The sequence below is a fragment of the Ceratotherium simum genome, chromosome 26 (genome assembly GCF_057802395.1).
Source record: "Ceratotherium simum simum isolate JZ-2026a chromosome 26, ASM5780239v1, whole genome shotgun sequence".
Lineage (NCBI taxonomy): Eukaryota > Metazoa > Chordata > Mammalia > Perissodactyla > Rhinocerotidae > Ceratotherium > Ceratotherium simum.
In genome coordinates, this window is record NC_141925.1 from 256,207 (window position 1) to 273,456 (window position 17,250).

At 43.2% G+C, this 17,250-nt stretch overlaps 1 protein-coding gene across 5 annotated transcripts in view; it reads right to left on the reverse strand.

Moving 5' to 3' along the window:
• Positions 1-12,356, reverse strand: part of LUC7L (LUC7 like) — a 34,265-nt gene extending 21,909 nt beyond the window's left edge. For 3 of the 5 annotated variants that reach the window (XM_087449259.1, XM_004438245.3, XM_004438247.3), the window contains exons 1-3: positions 12,192-12,356; positions 10,220-10,314; positions 5,160-5,258 (exon numbers count right to left, since the gene is read on the reverse strand). In XM_087449259.1, the coding sequence (XP_087305385.1) occupies positions 5,160-5,258; positions 10,220-10,314; positions 12,192-12,252 (255 nt within the window). In that variant the 5' untranslated portion in view covers positions 12,253-12,356. Of the gene's footprint in view, positions 1-5,159; positions 5,259-10,219; positions 10,315-11,281; positions 11,353-11,649; positions 12,038-12,191 lie in introns of those variants that run through there. The other 2 variants (XM_087449260.1, XM_087449258.1) reach the window with 2 other exon arrangements.
• Positions 12,357-17,250: the final 4,894 nt, after the last annotated feature.

Genomic DNA, 17,250 nt, shown 5'->3' on the forward strand with positions numbered 1-17,250 from the left:
ATGTGGGAGCTGCTAGTCCCAAGCCGGGTCCCAAGCCCTCCACAGGCGATGTGGAGGCTGGAGGCCTAGTGCCAACAGCAGGTTATCAGGAGGCAACAGCAGGTCAAGGATAGCATGAGTTGGCCCACCCAACCACATCTGGCCAAAAAGCTTCTGAGGTGTTCTGTTTATCACATTGCCATTTTGACAAGAAAAAATCACAACTAGCCTTTCTAATAAACATATTCGTTCATTCTGAATAGACTATCTTTGAAAATACAAGTGACCTCCAGAGAGAGGTACTGGATGGCTGGTCACAAGGGCAGACTTTTCAGCAGACAGCCTTTCAGAACTCTGGAATCTGTAACAGTGAGCATATATTATCTACTGAAAAGATTTAAAAATTCATTTCTATCAAATTAATTTAACACCTATATTTTGGGCCGGCCCCATGGCTTAGCGGTTGAGTGCACGCGCTCCGCTGCTGGCGGCCCGGGTTCGGACCCCGGGCGCGTACCGACGCTCTGCTTCTCCCGCCATGCTGAGGCCGTGTCCCACGTACAGCAACTAGAAGGACGTGCAACTATGACATACAACTATCTACTGGGGCTTTGGGGAAAAAAAAGGAGGAGGACTGGCAATAGATGTTGGCTCAGAGCCAGTCTTCCTCAGCAAAAAGAGGACGATTAGCATGGATGTTAGCTCAGGGCTGATCTTCCTCACACACACAAAAAAACACATCTAGGGCCGGCCGGGTGGCGCAAGCAGTTAAGTGTGTGCGCTCCGCTACAGCGACCTGGGGTTCGCCGGTTCGGATCTCGGGCAGGCACTGGCACACTGCTTGGCAAGCCATGCTGTGGCTGCGTCCCATATAAAGTAGAGGAAGATGGGCATGGATGTTAGCCCACGGCCAGTCTTCCTTAGCAAAAAGAGGAGGATTGGCAGATGTTAGCTCAGGGCCGAGCTTCCTCACAAAAAAAAAAAAAAAAACACATCTATATTTTGAGAAAAGACTTTATTTTTCCTTCTAAGTTTTATTCTCTGTAAATAAGGAAACACAGAGTTATTTTAGCTTGGTATTTTAAAGTCAGGCCACTTTAACCTACTTTAATTATTAAAGTAACCCATGCACATCCAAAAACCACTGACATATATAAATTAAAAATTTAAAGGTAGGGTAAATTTTATGCCACGTGAATTATACCTTAAAGCCATTATCTAAAAAAATGTTTTAAGGTAAAATATCCCTCCCTAACACCCAGAGGTATCTGCTTAGAGCTTCATAAAGGATCATTCCGCTGTACAACAGGACCACAATTTATATAACCAGTCCCTCATTAATAAACTGTTTCATTATAGCCTTTCTTCCCTTTAAAAAAAAAGTTGCAATGAGCATCTTTTCTGTGTACTCATTTGCACATTTCCCTAAGATACATTCCCAGCAGCAGAGTTCTGGGATAAGTATATGCATTTCACATGCTAACAGTGCCCTGACAGACCGCTCTCCTACAAACACGGCTGTTCCAGGTTACCCTCCATTCTTCAGGGCAGGAGGACCTCTTCCACGTGTTTACAGCACTGGTTATCAAATAGTTTAATATGAGCCATCTGTAAGGTCAAAACTGATTTTTAAGGAGTTGAGGAGTGAGGTGGTTACCTTTTTAACTGAAAAAGTTAAATCCCGCATATGGTAAACTTTCACACAGTACAAAAAGATCTCTTGACTCGCTCTAGTCCTCCACCCAAGACAGGAGTGTTCATAATCTCTTAGGTTTCTCTAAAACTACTCTTTGCACATCTAAGCATGTCAACAAGTGTAAAATACCTTTTTTTTTTGTAAGGAAGATCAGCCCTGAGCTAACATCTGTGCCCATCTTCCTCCACTTTATATGGGACGCTGCCACAGCAAGGCCTGACAAGCGGCGCATCGGTGCGCGCCCAGGATCCGAACCCGGGCCACCAGCAGTGGAGCGCAAGCACTTAACCACTATGCCACAGGGCCAGCCCCACACCTTCCCTTTTTAAAAATACATTATGGAAGCATCATAGCACACTTTGCTTTTCCACTTAATTCATCCTGCAGATAACATGCACTGCAGATAACATGCAGTGCATCAACATGCACTGAAGGACCTCACCTCGCTTTCAGGGTGTACATCATTCCACTATAAAGGACAGCTACGATTTCACCAGTCCCTTACTGAGGAAGTCTACTTGGTTCCTGCTTTCTGCAGTTGTAATGCCGTAGGAACATTCTGGAGCAATTCATCTTCATACCTATGCAAGGGTATCGGTCCGAAAGACTCTCAGGACTGGCACTGCTGGAATGTGCTTTCACATAGAGACACTGCGTTATCCAGGAGATGTATCAGGATTATGTAACTCTCCACAGAACTAGATGCCCATTACGAAATGTTTTTTTCTGTCCCTTGCCCATTTTCTATTGAGCTATTGATACTCTTCTGTCAATCATGATGAATTTTACACATAAAGGAAACTAGCTCATCATATATACTGTAAATATTTTGTCCCAGTTGATTGTCTTATTTTATGCATGGGAATTTTTGATATGCTAATATTTTAAGTTTTTACATAGACAAAAGTATCCATCTTTCTCTTATAAGCATCTAGGCTTTATAACATCTCAAGATGACAAAACAAAATTCATTTTGGGGATCCAACTTGGTATTTTCCCAACTGGCTAATCCACAGTTTTCAGCACTATTCATTAAAAAAACAGATCTTCTCCACACTGTCTGAACACACACCTGTCATAACACACTAAATTACTGTATGTATTTCAGTCTCTTTCTGTAGTCTCAATCTCTTCTTATTAATCAAGTCTCTACCATTAATTAGGCTATTTAAAAAGTAAACTGACATTCTGATTTAGTAGAAATCTAAGATATGTGATGCAAAAAACAACACTACTAAAACTGAGATTTCAACCAATAATCTGTGTAACTATCAGTTTCTGAAACCGAATAGCCGAAGGTCACGGCCACTTTACATAAGCATTTTCAGGTAACTGAAGAATTAAAACTCACAGTATAGAAAATTTTTATTTCCAAGCCCCATCTGTTAGTTGAGCTGTTGCTAAAGGCATTTTTAGTTAATTCAAAGATTCAACACGAGAGCACACTGCTGTTAAAGAATGTATTTGAAAAAGAACTGTTAGAGGCTGGCCACGTGGCTTAGCAGTTAAGTGCGCGCGCTCTGCTACTGGCAGCCCGGGTTCGGATCCTGGGTGCGCACCGACGCACCGCTTGTCTGGCCATGCTGAGGCGGCATCCCACATACAGCAACTAGAAAGGATGTGCAACTGTGACACACAACAGTCTAGTGGGGCCTTGGGGAGAAAAAGGGAAAAAAAAGGAGGAGGATTGGCAATAGATGTTAGCTCAGGGCCAGTCTTCCTCAGCAAAAAAGAGAAGGACTGGCGTGGGTGTTAGCTCAGGGCTGATCTTCCTCACGAAAAAAAAAAAAAGAAAAGAAAAAGAACTGTTAATTTTAATCACTTTTTTTTTTTTTTTTTTTAAAGATTTCATTTATTTATTTTTCCCCAAAGCCCCAGTAGATAGCTGTGTGTCACAGCTGCACATCCTTCTAGTTGCTGTATGTGGGACGCGGCCCCAGCATGGCCAGAGAAGCAGCGCGTCGGTGCGAGCCCGGGATCCGAACCCGGGTCGCCAGCAGTGGAGCGCGCTCACTTAACCACCAAGCCACGGGGCCAGCCCCTTAATCACTTTTTAAGACTACTGATTTAAGTAGAATTTGCTCCAGCTACAATATATCCTCTAAACATCCTTTGGGGGGCAAAAATGCCTTTCCTTGGGTTTTTCCCTGGCTTCCTCACACCAAACTCAGTCCCTTCCCAGTCTTCACTCCAAAGCCTCAATGGCGGGCCGGCCCTGTGGCTTAGCGGTTAAGTGCGCGGGCTCTGCTGAGGGCGGCCCGGGTTCGGATCCCGGGTGCGCACCGACGCGCCACTTCTCCAGCCATGCTGAGGCCGTGTCCCACATACAGCAACTAGAAGGATGTGCAGCTGTGACATGCAGCTATCTACTGGGGCTTTGGGGGAAAAAATAAATAAATAAAGTTATAAAAAAAAACAAAAAAAAAACAAAGCCTCAATGGCATCAAACCCTTCCACTGAACCTCTGGTCACACCAGTGATGGAGGGTTAGGGAAAAGAAAAAATTACAATGGAGTGACTCTAAACCATGCATTCTCAGTGGGGGCAGGGGTGAAAACTGGTCTTAAAGGGTGAAAAAAAACCTTGGATATTACAATGGCTTGTGGCCTGGAAAGGATCACAGTATATGAACTGAAATGCTGGTTATCTGTACATCAAATTTTCATGGAAGAGAAGGGGAAAAATTAGGAAAAAAGGTCTAAAAAAGGTTACTTTGGGAAGCAATAATGAAAAAAAGTAGTAAAATGCCACTTTATAACTAATAAATTGCAAAAATTTAATTTTTTAATAATACCAAGTGATGGTGAGGATGCTATTGGGGCTTTAAATTGATATAGCCACCTTATCAAATAATAGAGAGAAAAAAGAAAAAGACAACACTACAGAACTATCTTGCAAGGATGAACACAGGCATCCTCTACAAGCCAGCAATTCCTCTCCTAGGTACAAACCCCAGATAAATCCCTATACACGCGCACCAAGAAGATATCCAAGAATATTCATAATACTGCTCGTAATAGCAAAAAACCCAGAATCAACCCAATTATCTATGAATAAAGAATGGACAGTTTGGGGAACACTCATGCACCAATGAAAACCAACAAACCTATACCCAACAAAATGGGTAAATAGAAACATAATACTGAACGAAAAAATTAAGTTATTAAAGACTTATCTACGCTATGAAACCATTTTTATAAGGCTTAAAAACAAGCAAGAACAAACAATGTTCAAGGAATCATAAAAACATCTAAAAATATGTAAATTTTAAAGGAAATGATACAAAATGCAGACTAGTGTTGGGGTGGTAAACACACAGGTAGACACAAAATGGTACTGGCCATGTTCTAGCTGTCAGCCAGACTGGTGGAATAACTATCTATTTTATCATTTTGCTTTATAACTTACATATGTTACAATATTCTTGTTAGTTCAATGTTTGGTTCTTCATAGTAGGGATGAATTAGCACCAAATAAAACTTACATCCAATTCAAAAAACAGGTCCCTTTCTTTACTTGCAATCTCATAGTCTGCTCGGAGGGCCAAGTCGTGGATTTTGGTACATTCTCCTAAATCCATGCGCTGTGAGAAAGAAACAAAAATTTACATGTGAATGTCTACCCATTGTAGAAAGCATATGACCTGATGTTCAACTATCACCAAAATAATACTTTTTTAAATACTAAACTATGATAAGAAAATTAAGAAACAGTATATAGCTAAGAAGCCTTATTTTTCTTTTACCACCAGGATCATATGATACTCAGAACAGATGCACTTAACAGTGTCCATATCGCTTTTAGACCCAGAGATAATCAGTCTAATAATGAAAATCACATTAACTAGCTTTTGCCAGTCATATTTTTGCATCAGTCACATAAGAAATGTCTATTCAGTGAATAGCAGCATGAGGAAAGGGAGAGTGGCAAGAAAAAAGCCAGAAAACAAGAGTATCACCGATAGCAACAAGTTTCCAGGCATTCCTTCTTGCAATCTTGACTACTCAAGATGCTCAATGCCTAAGTTGCAGACAAGAAAAGGAAAGAGCAGATAGAAATCAGGCTTTATGGGGCCGGCCCCATGGCTTAGCGGTTAAGTGCACGTGTCCCACTTGTCCAGCCATGCTGAGGCGGCGTCCCACATACAGCAACTAGAAGGATGTGCAACTATGACATACAACTATCTACCGCGGCTTTGGGGAGAAAAAGGGAAAAAAAGGAGGAGGATCGGCAATAGATGGTAGCTTAGGGCCGGTCTTCCTCAGCAAAAAGAGGAGGATGGGCATAGATGTTAGCTCAGGGCTGACCTTCCTCACAAAAAAAAGAAAGAAAGAAAGAAATCAGGCTTTGGCAATTACAACACAACCTACCACTTGGCTTTGTGTAGCTCTGTATATCAAAAGCAATAAAGCAGATTAGGCTGCTTCAGGGGCAAATGAATCCTCCAAACATTCACCTAACCTGGTAAATGACCCTGGACATATAACTGGGGACATAGAACTGGGCCACTCAGTTGCCACATATGAGACCAAAAGGCTCTTTTACTAAAACAAATGATCTGTGTTACCAGTTAAGATTAGCCTGATGTGCTATTACATGTTGTAGGCACACACAGAACGAGACAACACTGCCTATTTCTTATCTAAATCTTGAGTACAGGACTGTACTAAATAACAACAGGGAAGTCTACATGCTGAGGATCATGCTGTCAGGCCAGAGAGCGCAAGTTAACAAAACCTGACACCCCACTGAGGACCCCTCTGAGGTCCAAGCTACTGGACAAAGCACACGTCTACATAACCAGGAAGCAAAGAACGATGGCGTCCAGGAACTCCTTTGAGCTCAAACTACAACTGTGTTCAAAACTTCAGGGACTAAAAACTTCCCAGATTCTAAAATCCTTAACATTTTAGGCAAATTAGACTCATAGGGCCTGACTCACGGGTCCTTGTCTAACAGAAGGTACATGCCGTGCTCACTAAAAAAACATCCTTCAGTATCACCAGTGACAGAGCCCACACTGGGCTGCCTCATGTGGAGTTTATCTTCATTTTGACCAGATTGACTTTTGCATTTAAATGCTAAAACTCTTTTCTCCCTCATTATTCTTACTCTGAAGTCATGTAGCTCATGTATGTTGGTTACATGGGGGATCTAGAGGTAGAGCAAGAGTGGTTCTAGAAGCCAAAGTTGCAACTAGAATCACTGTCCATGCAAAGCTGACAACTTTGGCTTCATTCACTCTTTAAAGTACCAAATAACAGTTCTTTAAAATATATAGTTTCCACAAATGAAACTAAGCGCTATAGCTGAAAGATAAGTGGTAGCTATCAGAAATGCTTGAATGTTAACGAAGGCTATTGCTCAAAGAAAAACGACCAGGAGAAGCAAGCACTAAATCTTAAGCACTAAAATCTTTCTTTTGGGCCGGCCCCGTGGCTTAGCGGTTAAGTGGGCATGCTCTGCTACTGGCGGCCCAGGTTCGGATCCCGGGCACACACTGACGCACCGCTTCTCCGGCCATGCTGGGGCCGCGTCCCACATACAGCAACTAGAAGGATGTGCAACTATGACATACAACTATCTACCAGGGCTTTGGGGGAAAAATAAATAAATAAAATTATAAAATAAAATAAAATAAAATCTTTCTTTTGCTGAGGAAGACTGGCCCTGGGCTAACATCTGTGCCCATCTTCTTCTATTTTATATGGGACGCTGCCACAGCATGGCTTGACAAGCGGTGCATCGGTCCACGCCCAGGATCCGAGCCTGCGAACCCCGGGCCGCCAAAGTGGAGCGCGCGAACTCAACCGCTATGCCACTGGGCCGCCCCTAGTACTAAAATCTTAAGTGCAAATCAATTTCCATTCTAAAAACTTCAACTGTCAAGAAAGTTTTGAAATTACGGAACCACACATGAAGCAAGATTCACCGCTGTCCTCCTCTGCGTGAGAGCTCTCCAGCAGCCACTGAGAAGCAGGCGGGGGACAGGACTGGGTTCCACGGTCCCTCTCTGGATGTACCTTTCCAGCTTTGCCAAGGAGGCAGGGCAGTACTGGCCATTCCCCCTGGCAGCTAAACACCAAGCAGAACTGAAATACCCCATTCGTTAAGTCCTTCCAAAGCATTCCAGGTGGTTGTTAGATCCAGCATTATCAGAACTTCTCTACTGCACACACACCTGTGTTCTCTACCCTCTGGTGGCCTCACACTGCTGACAGCAAAGGGCACTAAAGGCTCCTTCCAGGACCTTCGGAAAACAAAGATCTTCCACTGAGACAAGTTACACTACCGTTCCTCCAGCTGTGTTCCTCTTCCAAACTTACTAATCAATAACACGTTTTTCCATTAAGTCTCAATAAAATTATGACTTCCATTCCACCTTGCCCCACCTCTACAAATGACAGCAGATGGTCTGGAGCAGCCCTTAGCAGGCTGAGGGTTATAACCACTTTCATCTTGCTGCTATATTCTAAAGAATTATATTCATTCCATTTCAATTTAACACAAAACACTACATTCACGGAGCCCACACCAGTGAGACTCAACATTTACAGGCATCTCCACCTGAATTCCCAACCCTGATCCTAATCAATCCTCAGCAGCCCCGACATTTGTTCATTTGCATCTTCACCCAAACATGGGTCTGCTAGGTTTCTTTCTCCTCCTCAGACCACTTCTTCTCAGATGTTCTTTGCTGAGCTGCCCCTGCCCAACCCCACACGGGAGGGACCCTGTTCTCATCACTCATTTGATTCCATAGCCTCTGCCTTCCTCACACCAGCCCAGACACACCAGTGGTATTCCTGCTGTCCTTCAGCTCCATCCTCCACCCAGAGTGTTATACCCCCAAATTGCACGTGTGTTCTTTCTCACCCTTCAGGTCTCTGCTCCAATGTCCCTGAGAGGCCTTTCCTTACCACCCTATCTAAAACAGTCCATTATCTATCCATTTATTATTTATTGTCTGTCCTCTTCCTGTTAGATGAGAAAAAGACTTACTGGTACCATATCTCCAGTGCCTGGCACAGAGTAGGTGTTCAATAAATATTTGGTAAATTAATCTATACCTAACACAATAAACATCTGTAGGAAATACCCTCATTCTGGGTATTTTTCTCATCAGCATTCCAGAACAATGCTACAGAGGGATCTGACCAAGAAAAACATGGTTGAAATGTTTCACTCTGTTGCACGTCCCTCTGCTCCCTTTGACTTCTTCCACTAAGACCTATCAACAATTCCTGGTTATGATGCCTCCTAGAGGAGCACCCTACAGCTGACCTGCTTATGACTAGTGGAAGTCATTAATTCACAGTGATGGCACCCACAACACTCTGCAGCAAACGGCTATTACAACGTTTTCCTATACCAGGTCAAACTGCAGGGAAAACCTCAGGTAGCAGATGCACAAGGTCTGGCATTCATTTCCTATTTGCTGCCAGAAGAGCCAGCTTAAGAAGATTTAATACATCTGAGTGGTTTCCCAGAGCTGCTCCCCCACCATGGTAATAATAAAAGGAACAATTAATCATGAAGAAAATACTCCCTAGTACATGCACATTTGACCCTTAAAATGAGTAGACAGTGTTTATATTCCATGATGCAGCTGTAAAATCTTAAAATGGTGATGGTATTTGTCAGACTCCTTTTCTAAAGCAGCTGAATCATGGCAGATAATCCTCCATTCTTTAGTCTTCTTAAATCCTACCTAATTTTCAATAAATGCACATTCTGCAAAACTAGCATTTATTTGTTTGGTTCATCTGAAGTGAACTTAAAATGTTAGGGGTCGGGCCGGCCCATGGCTTAGTGGTTAAGTGTGCGCGCTCCACTACTGGCCACCCGGGTTCAGATCCCAGGCGTGCACCGACGCACCGCTTCTCCGGCCATGCTGAGGCCGCGTCCCACATACAGCAACTAGAAGGACGTGCAACTATGACATACAACTATCTACTGGGGCTTTGGGGGAGAAAAAGGAGGAAGACTGGCAACAGATGTTAGCTCAAAGCCGGTCTTCCTCACACACACACACAAAAAAATGTTAGGGGTCTATATTCATTGGATTTTGTGTTGATTTCTTGAAAGGGTGGCATAACACAAAACTAGAAAATCAATGTTATTCCCAATTGATTTTTTAAAAACCTAAATATTTGAGGAAGAAATGTACCTTGCTAGATCAAAAGTCTAGCATATGTTTAACTTGCAAACAAACCAACCTTCCCAGAATCTTCAAAGAACTACAGGCTGACCTGAAGCATACTTTTTGCTATAGCCAAATGAGACTACTTGCACTACTTAGTTGCAAATATCTCAGAATAAATGACTCTACAAAAATCTGATCATTTTACAGATAGAATTTTACAGCAGTGAAATATGTTCCATAACATAAAATTCTACCAAACTAACAAAATCTATAATTTGAAGGGCAGAAGGAGATTTCTGCCTGGTAAAGGAAAACAGAATTCAACCTGAAAAAGCTTCACTGCCTACAAAGCACCCATGTCTGAGTGTTTGATGACGTCCCCCCTCAAATGCACCTACCGTCCCAGCCAGGATGTCATGGGGGCAGCAGTCCAGAAGGTGACTCTTGCAGACACGGTCATCTGTAAACTTGACCCTCTGTCTGGTTTCGTCTCCTGAAATTCATTTGTTGTTTTAAATAAGACAATATTATCACGTTAAGCACAAAAGCATATCGGGTACAACAATTCGCCTGGATGATTTGCAGACTACCAAATACACTGAAAAGCTGATCTAGGATATTTACGACTGGAGCGGAGATGTTTCTTGACGCTAAATATATCATGAAGAATCACACTTAATGAGATCTGACTCCGTCATTGTGTCAAAGAAGTCAAGGAGTCAGAAGTAAAAGGCTGAGCACCAAAAGGCCTTTAGCCCCACACATACATGTGAGCAATGAGATACCAAAACTCATGCTAATCAGAGGGCCATGAATCACCACATAGCACTTATAGCTGGTAGTTTCCACCAACAAAAGCTACTGCTTAATCTAATCATTTTGCCATGGACAAATATATAAGCAGTATTTTGCCCAAAATTACGTGACGAAGAAGGTTTCAAACTCTACTGCTGACTGATAAATAATCTAGACCTCGTCTTCCTGTCCCTCCTTCACCCCCACCCGTAAAAAGTGGTTGGCACCTGGGAGTCACTTTTAACAAGACAATACCAAAAAAAAGCAAAAAGGAACTAGGTTAGTCAATACACACTGTGAGTTCCAACACATACTGTACCCATCTGCATTCTTCAAGACCTCAGCTGCAGAATTTTATGCCCGCTGTTGAAAAGTTTTAAAGGAAAAGTTTTCTTGCCCAACCTGCAGTAAGGAAGTCAGGGGAATGATACATAAAAGTAAAGGCAAAGTGGAATGTGACAAATTTTAAAGCTAATCTGTGTATATGACACAGAGCTGTGAAATACTAAAGGAGGAATATACTTTAGGATTTGCAAGCATCCAGGATTAATGTAGTGTCTTTTTATTGAAAATGTTTTCTTTCTAAACTACACTTTTAAAGTTACTTGTGGAAAAAAAGCAAACACTTTTTTGTTATAACAGCTTAGAAATTGGTTGTGACTCACGGCTCGATGAACATGAGGCTTTTCTGCAACTCCCTTGCAGATTGATGTAGGCAGGCAAAGATACACTGAACCTTTATAAATAAAATAGAGGGGCCACAATTGTTCAGTTTGTATGAAATAAAAATATGGGAAGCAATTCAAAAGCAACTCAATATACAAAGAAAGCTAAAAAGCACTTATTCACCTATGAAATAAAGTGCAAAGAATCTGCACAGCCCTACGATAGTGCCAGTGTGAACTTACAACTTCATTACTTCAGCAGAAAAGAAAACACGAACCACAGCACGTGTATAGTTTTGCAAAGATGCAATAGCTTTCTCCCGAGACAACCATCATGATCTTGCGCTCCTCCCTACAGTACAACCTACCTAACGACTGCCAAGCGCTGGCTACAGAGGCTCTCCTGTGCGGCTGGGGGAAAGGGACTGGAAAAGCACCGGGCAGGAACCCACGTTAGAAAAGCTCCATCTACGGCTCCCCTCGCAATGGTGCCGAGCAAGAACGGCCGGGGTTTCGAGGCCCATCCGGCTCCCTCGGGTGCAGCTTCTCCCCCGAGGAGCCTCGGAGGAGCTCCGCCACCCGGCGGCCAGCTACCCGGAGCCCGCGCGGCTCCAGCCCTTCGCCGACTGCCCGGTTCGCGGATCGCCGCGGGGCCGCGGGGGACGAGATCGCAGGGTGGCAAAGGGGAAGGAGCCGAAGCCCACCGACGGCGCGGGCGCCCGGTGAGAAGCCAGAGGCGGCCGCCTCCGAGGCGAGCTGGCTCAGACAAAGGCCCGGCGCCTGCGGTCTGCGCGCGGGGGAGAGAGGGCGCCCGGCGCAAGCGCAGACGGTCGCGGTCCCCGCTCAGGCCGCCCGGCGGCCTCGCCTCGCTCCCACCCAGCCCCTCGCCTGGCCGGCCGCTCCGACTCACCATCCCGGGCCGTGCCCATGAGCTGGTCCAGCAGGGCCCGCATCTGCGCCTGAGCGGACATGGCGGCCGGCGGGAGCGGCGGGGACGGCGCGAAGGCTTCTCTCAGCACGTCGGCGGCAACGACGAAGGCTGCTGGCGTCCGCCTCGAGCTTGCTCGGCTCCTTCGGCTCCTTCCCGCCGCGGTGGACGCCGGGAGGAAGTGCGTCAGCGCCGGCCTTTGGCCTGCTGGGAAATGTAGTTTCTGCAGCGATGTGGGGTGCTGAATTGGGCGCTGGAAGAGACTGAGGCTCCAGTGGTTCGAGCAAGTTGTCCAAAGGGCGGAGCCAAAGTCCCAACCCTGATTTTACCCTAGAGCCCAAGACCTATATGCTCTACCGAGGCTAAAATGCAATAAAATAAAATAAAATAGATAATCCAAAACAAGAAAAGAAATCCTGTGTGTTTTCTTGCTAGTCATGAAACTGTGAACATATCATTATAGATACTCTCAGACTCTGAAATGAGGATTCTAATGGTGCCTGTGACATGGTTTTTGTGAAAGTTAAATCAAGCATGGAATTAATTTCAGGTTCTGTGATTATTACTTCGTGGTAGTCCCTCTGTGAGCTCATAGTCTGCCATGCACCAAGGCTGTCCAGCCCTAGCCACATCAGAGAACGCTTGATTGGTACTCCCTTGTGAGTAGAGCAGCCAACCACTGGAAGGTCAGTTGACTACATTGGATCTTTTCTACTCTAGGAGGACAGTGATTCATCCTTACGGAACTGTCACCGTATCAGAGGTGTATTTGCTTTTCCTGACTATAGTGCCTCCACACGAGCACACACACTGAAAGGCTTACAGAATGCCTGATTCACTGATGTGGAATCCTACACGACACTGCCTCATGTCAAGAGATCCATTTTATGGTAAAGCAGGTCAATTATTTATTTCCGTGTAGCAAGCCACTTAAAATCTCAATGATATAAAACAAAAATGACATTATTTCTCGTGATTGTGTGGAATTCACTCAGGGCTTAGCTGGGTCCTGGGCTCTTCTGCTCTAGGTGGTTTTGGCTGTGTTCACAAGATTGCTTGTATAAAGCTGGGCTGAGCAAAGGTCCAAGAAGGCTTCACTGACATGCCTTGCTCCTCTGTGGTCCTCTGTGTGGCCTCTCTCTCCGTACATGAGAATATGACATTAAGAAGTCTAACCTAAGCTGCTTCATAGTATGGCAGCTGGCTGCCCCCAGGGAGGGAGTGGAAGTTGTCAGTCCTTTTAAGGCCTAGGCTCAGACCCCAAACTTTACTTCTATCATTATCTATCAAAGATGAGAGGAATTTTCAGTAGCCATGTTTGGAGACTACTGACCACAGTCCCGAATAGCTAAAATATACAGGCTTTGGAATTAAGGGTGGGAAGCAGTACTGACACCACACCATTGATCCCAGTGACCCCTTTGTGGAATTTGTGCTTCTTGCCCCACCTAGGGGCTTCCTGGTTGTCACTGAGGCATGACATAAACACACATGTGCAATCCAGAAGCACAGAGGAGTTACTATGGCGTGTGGAAATTAATAAAAGAAACCTTAACAAAACTGGAGTCAGGAAGGCCTATAGAGGGGCTCTCATGCCCATCACACACTGTCAATTACACCAAACAGGAAGACTCTGACACTTGCATCTTGGACAGGAAGTACAAGTACTTAACTACTGAAGGAGGAGGTCTCTCCCCACTGGTCAACAGCCCAGCCAATGAGAAGCCGTTGCTGCCCTGAATTATGTCCCCCCAATGGCCATATCCTCTGGTGGAAGACCAATTTAGGAAAACAAGCAATCCAGAGTGCCTGATACTAAATAATGTCCAGCTCATTAAGCAACCCCTGTTTGTGCTCTCCTCCTTCCATGCCTCACTCCTTTTGCTCGCATTCCTAATTCTATAGGGCTGAGGTCTTTTAATAAAGTAGCACAAAAGCTTCTCTGTCAAGCTCTGCTTTCTGGAGAACCAAAGCTAAGACATTGAGACCTGCACTAAAGGAATTCATAAAGGATGTCATTCAGAAAGAAAATTATCTCAAAAGATAGTTTGAGATGTAAGAAGGAATGGTGAGCAAAAAGGAAAAGAATGGTGAACATGTAAAAATGGAAACACTGCACAAAATAATAATAATAAATTAGTTTGTGGAGTTTAAAAAAAGATTGATAAAATTCTGAACAACAATAGCATGTTAGTCAGAAGGGTGAATAATTAAGAGTTCTCTGGCCCTTGTACTGTGCCAGAGGTGCATTAAGATATTGTATAAATTTAGACTTTGTTAAATCAAATATGCATTGTAAAATTTTAAGGGTAAGCAGGCCGGCCTTGTGGCATAGCGGTGAAGTTCCCCGCACTCCACTTGAGTGGCCCAGGTTCGCTGGTTGGGATCCTGGGACCTACACCACTCATCAGCGATGCTGACGCAGCGACCCACATACAAAAAGGTAGAGAAAGATTAGCACAGATGTTAGCTCAGGGAGAATCTTTCTCAACAAACAAACAGACAAAAATTTCAAGGATAACCACTTAAAAAATATAAGTGGAGGGGCCGACCCTGTGGCTTAGCGGTTAAGTACACGTGCTCCACTACTGGCGGCCCGGGTTCGGATCCCAGGCGCACACCAACGCACCGCTTCTCCAGCCATGTTGAGGCTGCGTCCCACATACAGCAACTAGAAGGATGTGCAACTATGACATACAACTATCTACTGGGGCTTTGGGGAGAAAAAGGGAGGAGAATTGGCAATAGATGTTAGCTCAGAGCCGGTCTTCCTCAGCAAAAAGAGGAGGATTAGCATGGATGTTAGCTCAGGGCTGATCTTCCTCACACACACACACACACACACACACACACACACACTATATATATATAAGTGGATTATATAAATTCCAAACAGGCATATGGAAAAAAATGGAATAAGAACATAAACAAACTTAGTTAATCTAAAGCATGCAAGAAGCATTGAAAAATTGGGATAAACAAAAATTAAAAATATATGGCTAAATACAAAGTGGTAGCCTAGACTGGATCCCCGAACAGAAAAAGAACATTAGTGAGAAAACTGGTGAAGCTGAATAAAGTCTATGATTTAGTTAATAGTAATGTACTAATGTTAATTTCTTAGTTCTGACAAATGTATCATAGTAATATAAGATGTTAACCTTAGGGGAAACTGGGTGAAAGGTATATGGCAACTCTTGTACTGTCTTTGCAAATTTTCTGTAAATCTAAAATTATTCCAAAAGAAAAATTATGTTTAAAAAATTACATGGTAGAAAGAAATTCAAATAAATTATTATCATAATAATTATAAAGCAATTAAATTTATCAGTTAAAAGAGAAAAATCAAATGGGATATTATGAAAATCCAGCTTTATGCTATTTAGAAGCAATATATGTGAAATATAAAGATGAGTAGAGCCAGCTCTGATGGCCTAGTGGTTAAAGTTTGGCGCTCTCACCGCTTCAGCAACTTGGGTTTGTTTCCCAGTCAGGGAACCACACCATTTGTCTGTCAGTTGCCATGCTGTGGCAGAGGCTCACATAGAAGAACTAGAAAGACTTACAACTAGGACATACAACCATGCACTGGGGGTTTGGGGAGGGGAAAAAAAAAGAGGAAGACTGGCAACAGACGTTAGCTCAGGGCAAATCTTTCTCTGCAAAAAAATAAAAAATAATAATAAATAAAAAAATAAAGACATGGAAAGGTTGAAAGTAAAAGTGTGGAAAAACATGTAGGCAAACACCAATATAAACAAACCTAATATAGTTACAGCATAAGATTTAAGGGAAAAAATATTATAAAGAATAGAGAAGTCACTGTATTTAAAAAGGTTTTGTTCAAAGGAAGATATAACTAAACTTGTGTGCACCTAATAAAATGGCCTCAAAATATGCAAAGCAAAAGATGACAGAACTATAGAGAAAACAAATACACCACCATAAAAGGGGATTTCAATATGTCCCTTTCAAAATTTATTGATTAAACAGCCCCAAAATCTGTAAAAATATAGAAGATTTTAATAAGAAATTAACAAGCTTGACATAAGGACATGTATAGAACCCTGTATCCAACAGAGAACAGACATTTTTCTCAAGCACACATGGGTCATTTTCAAGAATTGATCAAACATAAGGACATAAAGCAAATGTCAATAGATTTAAAAGAATGTGTCGTTGTCAACTTAAAAAGCAAATTTGCCTGTTATTTTATCCTCAAAATGAGTTTATTCAGGAACAGCCAAAAGGATGCAATTCAAGATGTGCATGCTATAGCAAACCATAGGCAAACCCAGAAAACAAAGGTGAGAAGCTGCTTTTATAGAGAAAAAGGGGGAGTAGGGAGGGGCTGTTCTAAACGAAAGTCCATTGGAGGAAAGTGACAGATCAGGACAGCAACAGCTCCTCATTGGCTGAGCTGTGGTACTTCTGATTGGCTGGGCTGTTGGCAGTCAGCCAGAGAAATCTTTCTTCAGTAGTAAAGTAGGTTTAGTGGGAGATGCAATGTCCTCTCTTACTGTTTGGTGTTATTGATGATGTGTAATGGGGGTGAGAGCTCCTGGCACAGGCCTTTCCAACTCCAGTTTAGTTAAGATTTCTTTTATTAATTTCCATATCATAAAGCCCACAATCTCTACCACAAGACAACAAACCTTTCTAAAAAATAGAAAAAAGATTAAATACTCCCCAATTCATTCTATGAGGCCAATATAACCTTGATAGCAAAACCCGACAAGGAAAGTAAAATAAAGTGACATTATAATCCAATTTCACTCATAAACATAGAGGCAAACATCCCAAACAATGTCAGCAAATGAAATCTAGCAATGTGTTGGGGCTGGCCCAGCGGCTTAGCGGTTAGGTGTGCACGTTCCGATGCTGGTGGCCCGGGTTCAGGTCCCGGGCACGCACCAACGCACAGCTTCTCCGGCTATGCTGAGGCCGCGTCCCACATACAGCAACTAGAAGGGTGTGCAGCTATGACATACAACTATCTAATGGGGCTTTGGGGGAAAAATAAATAAATAAATAAAATTAA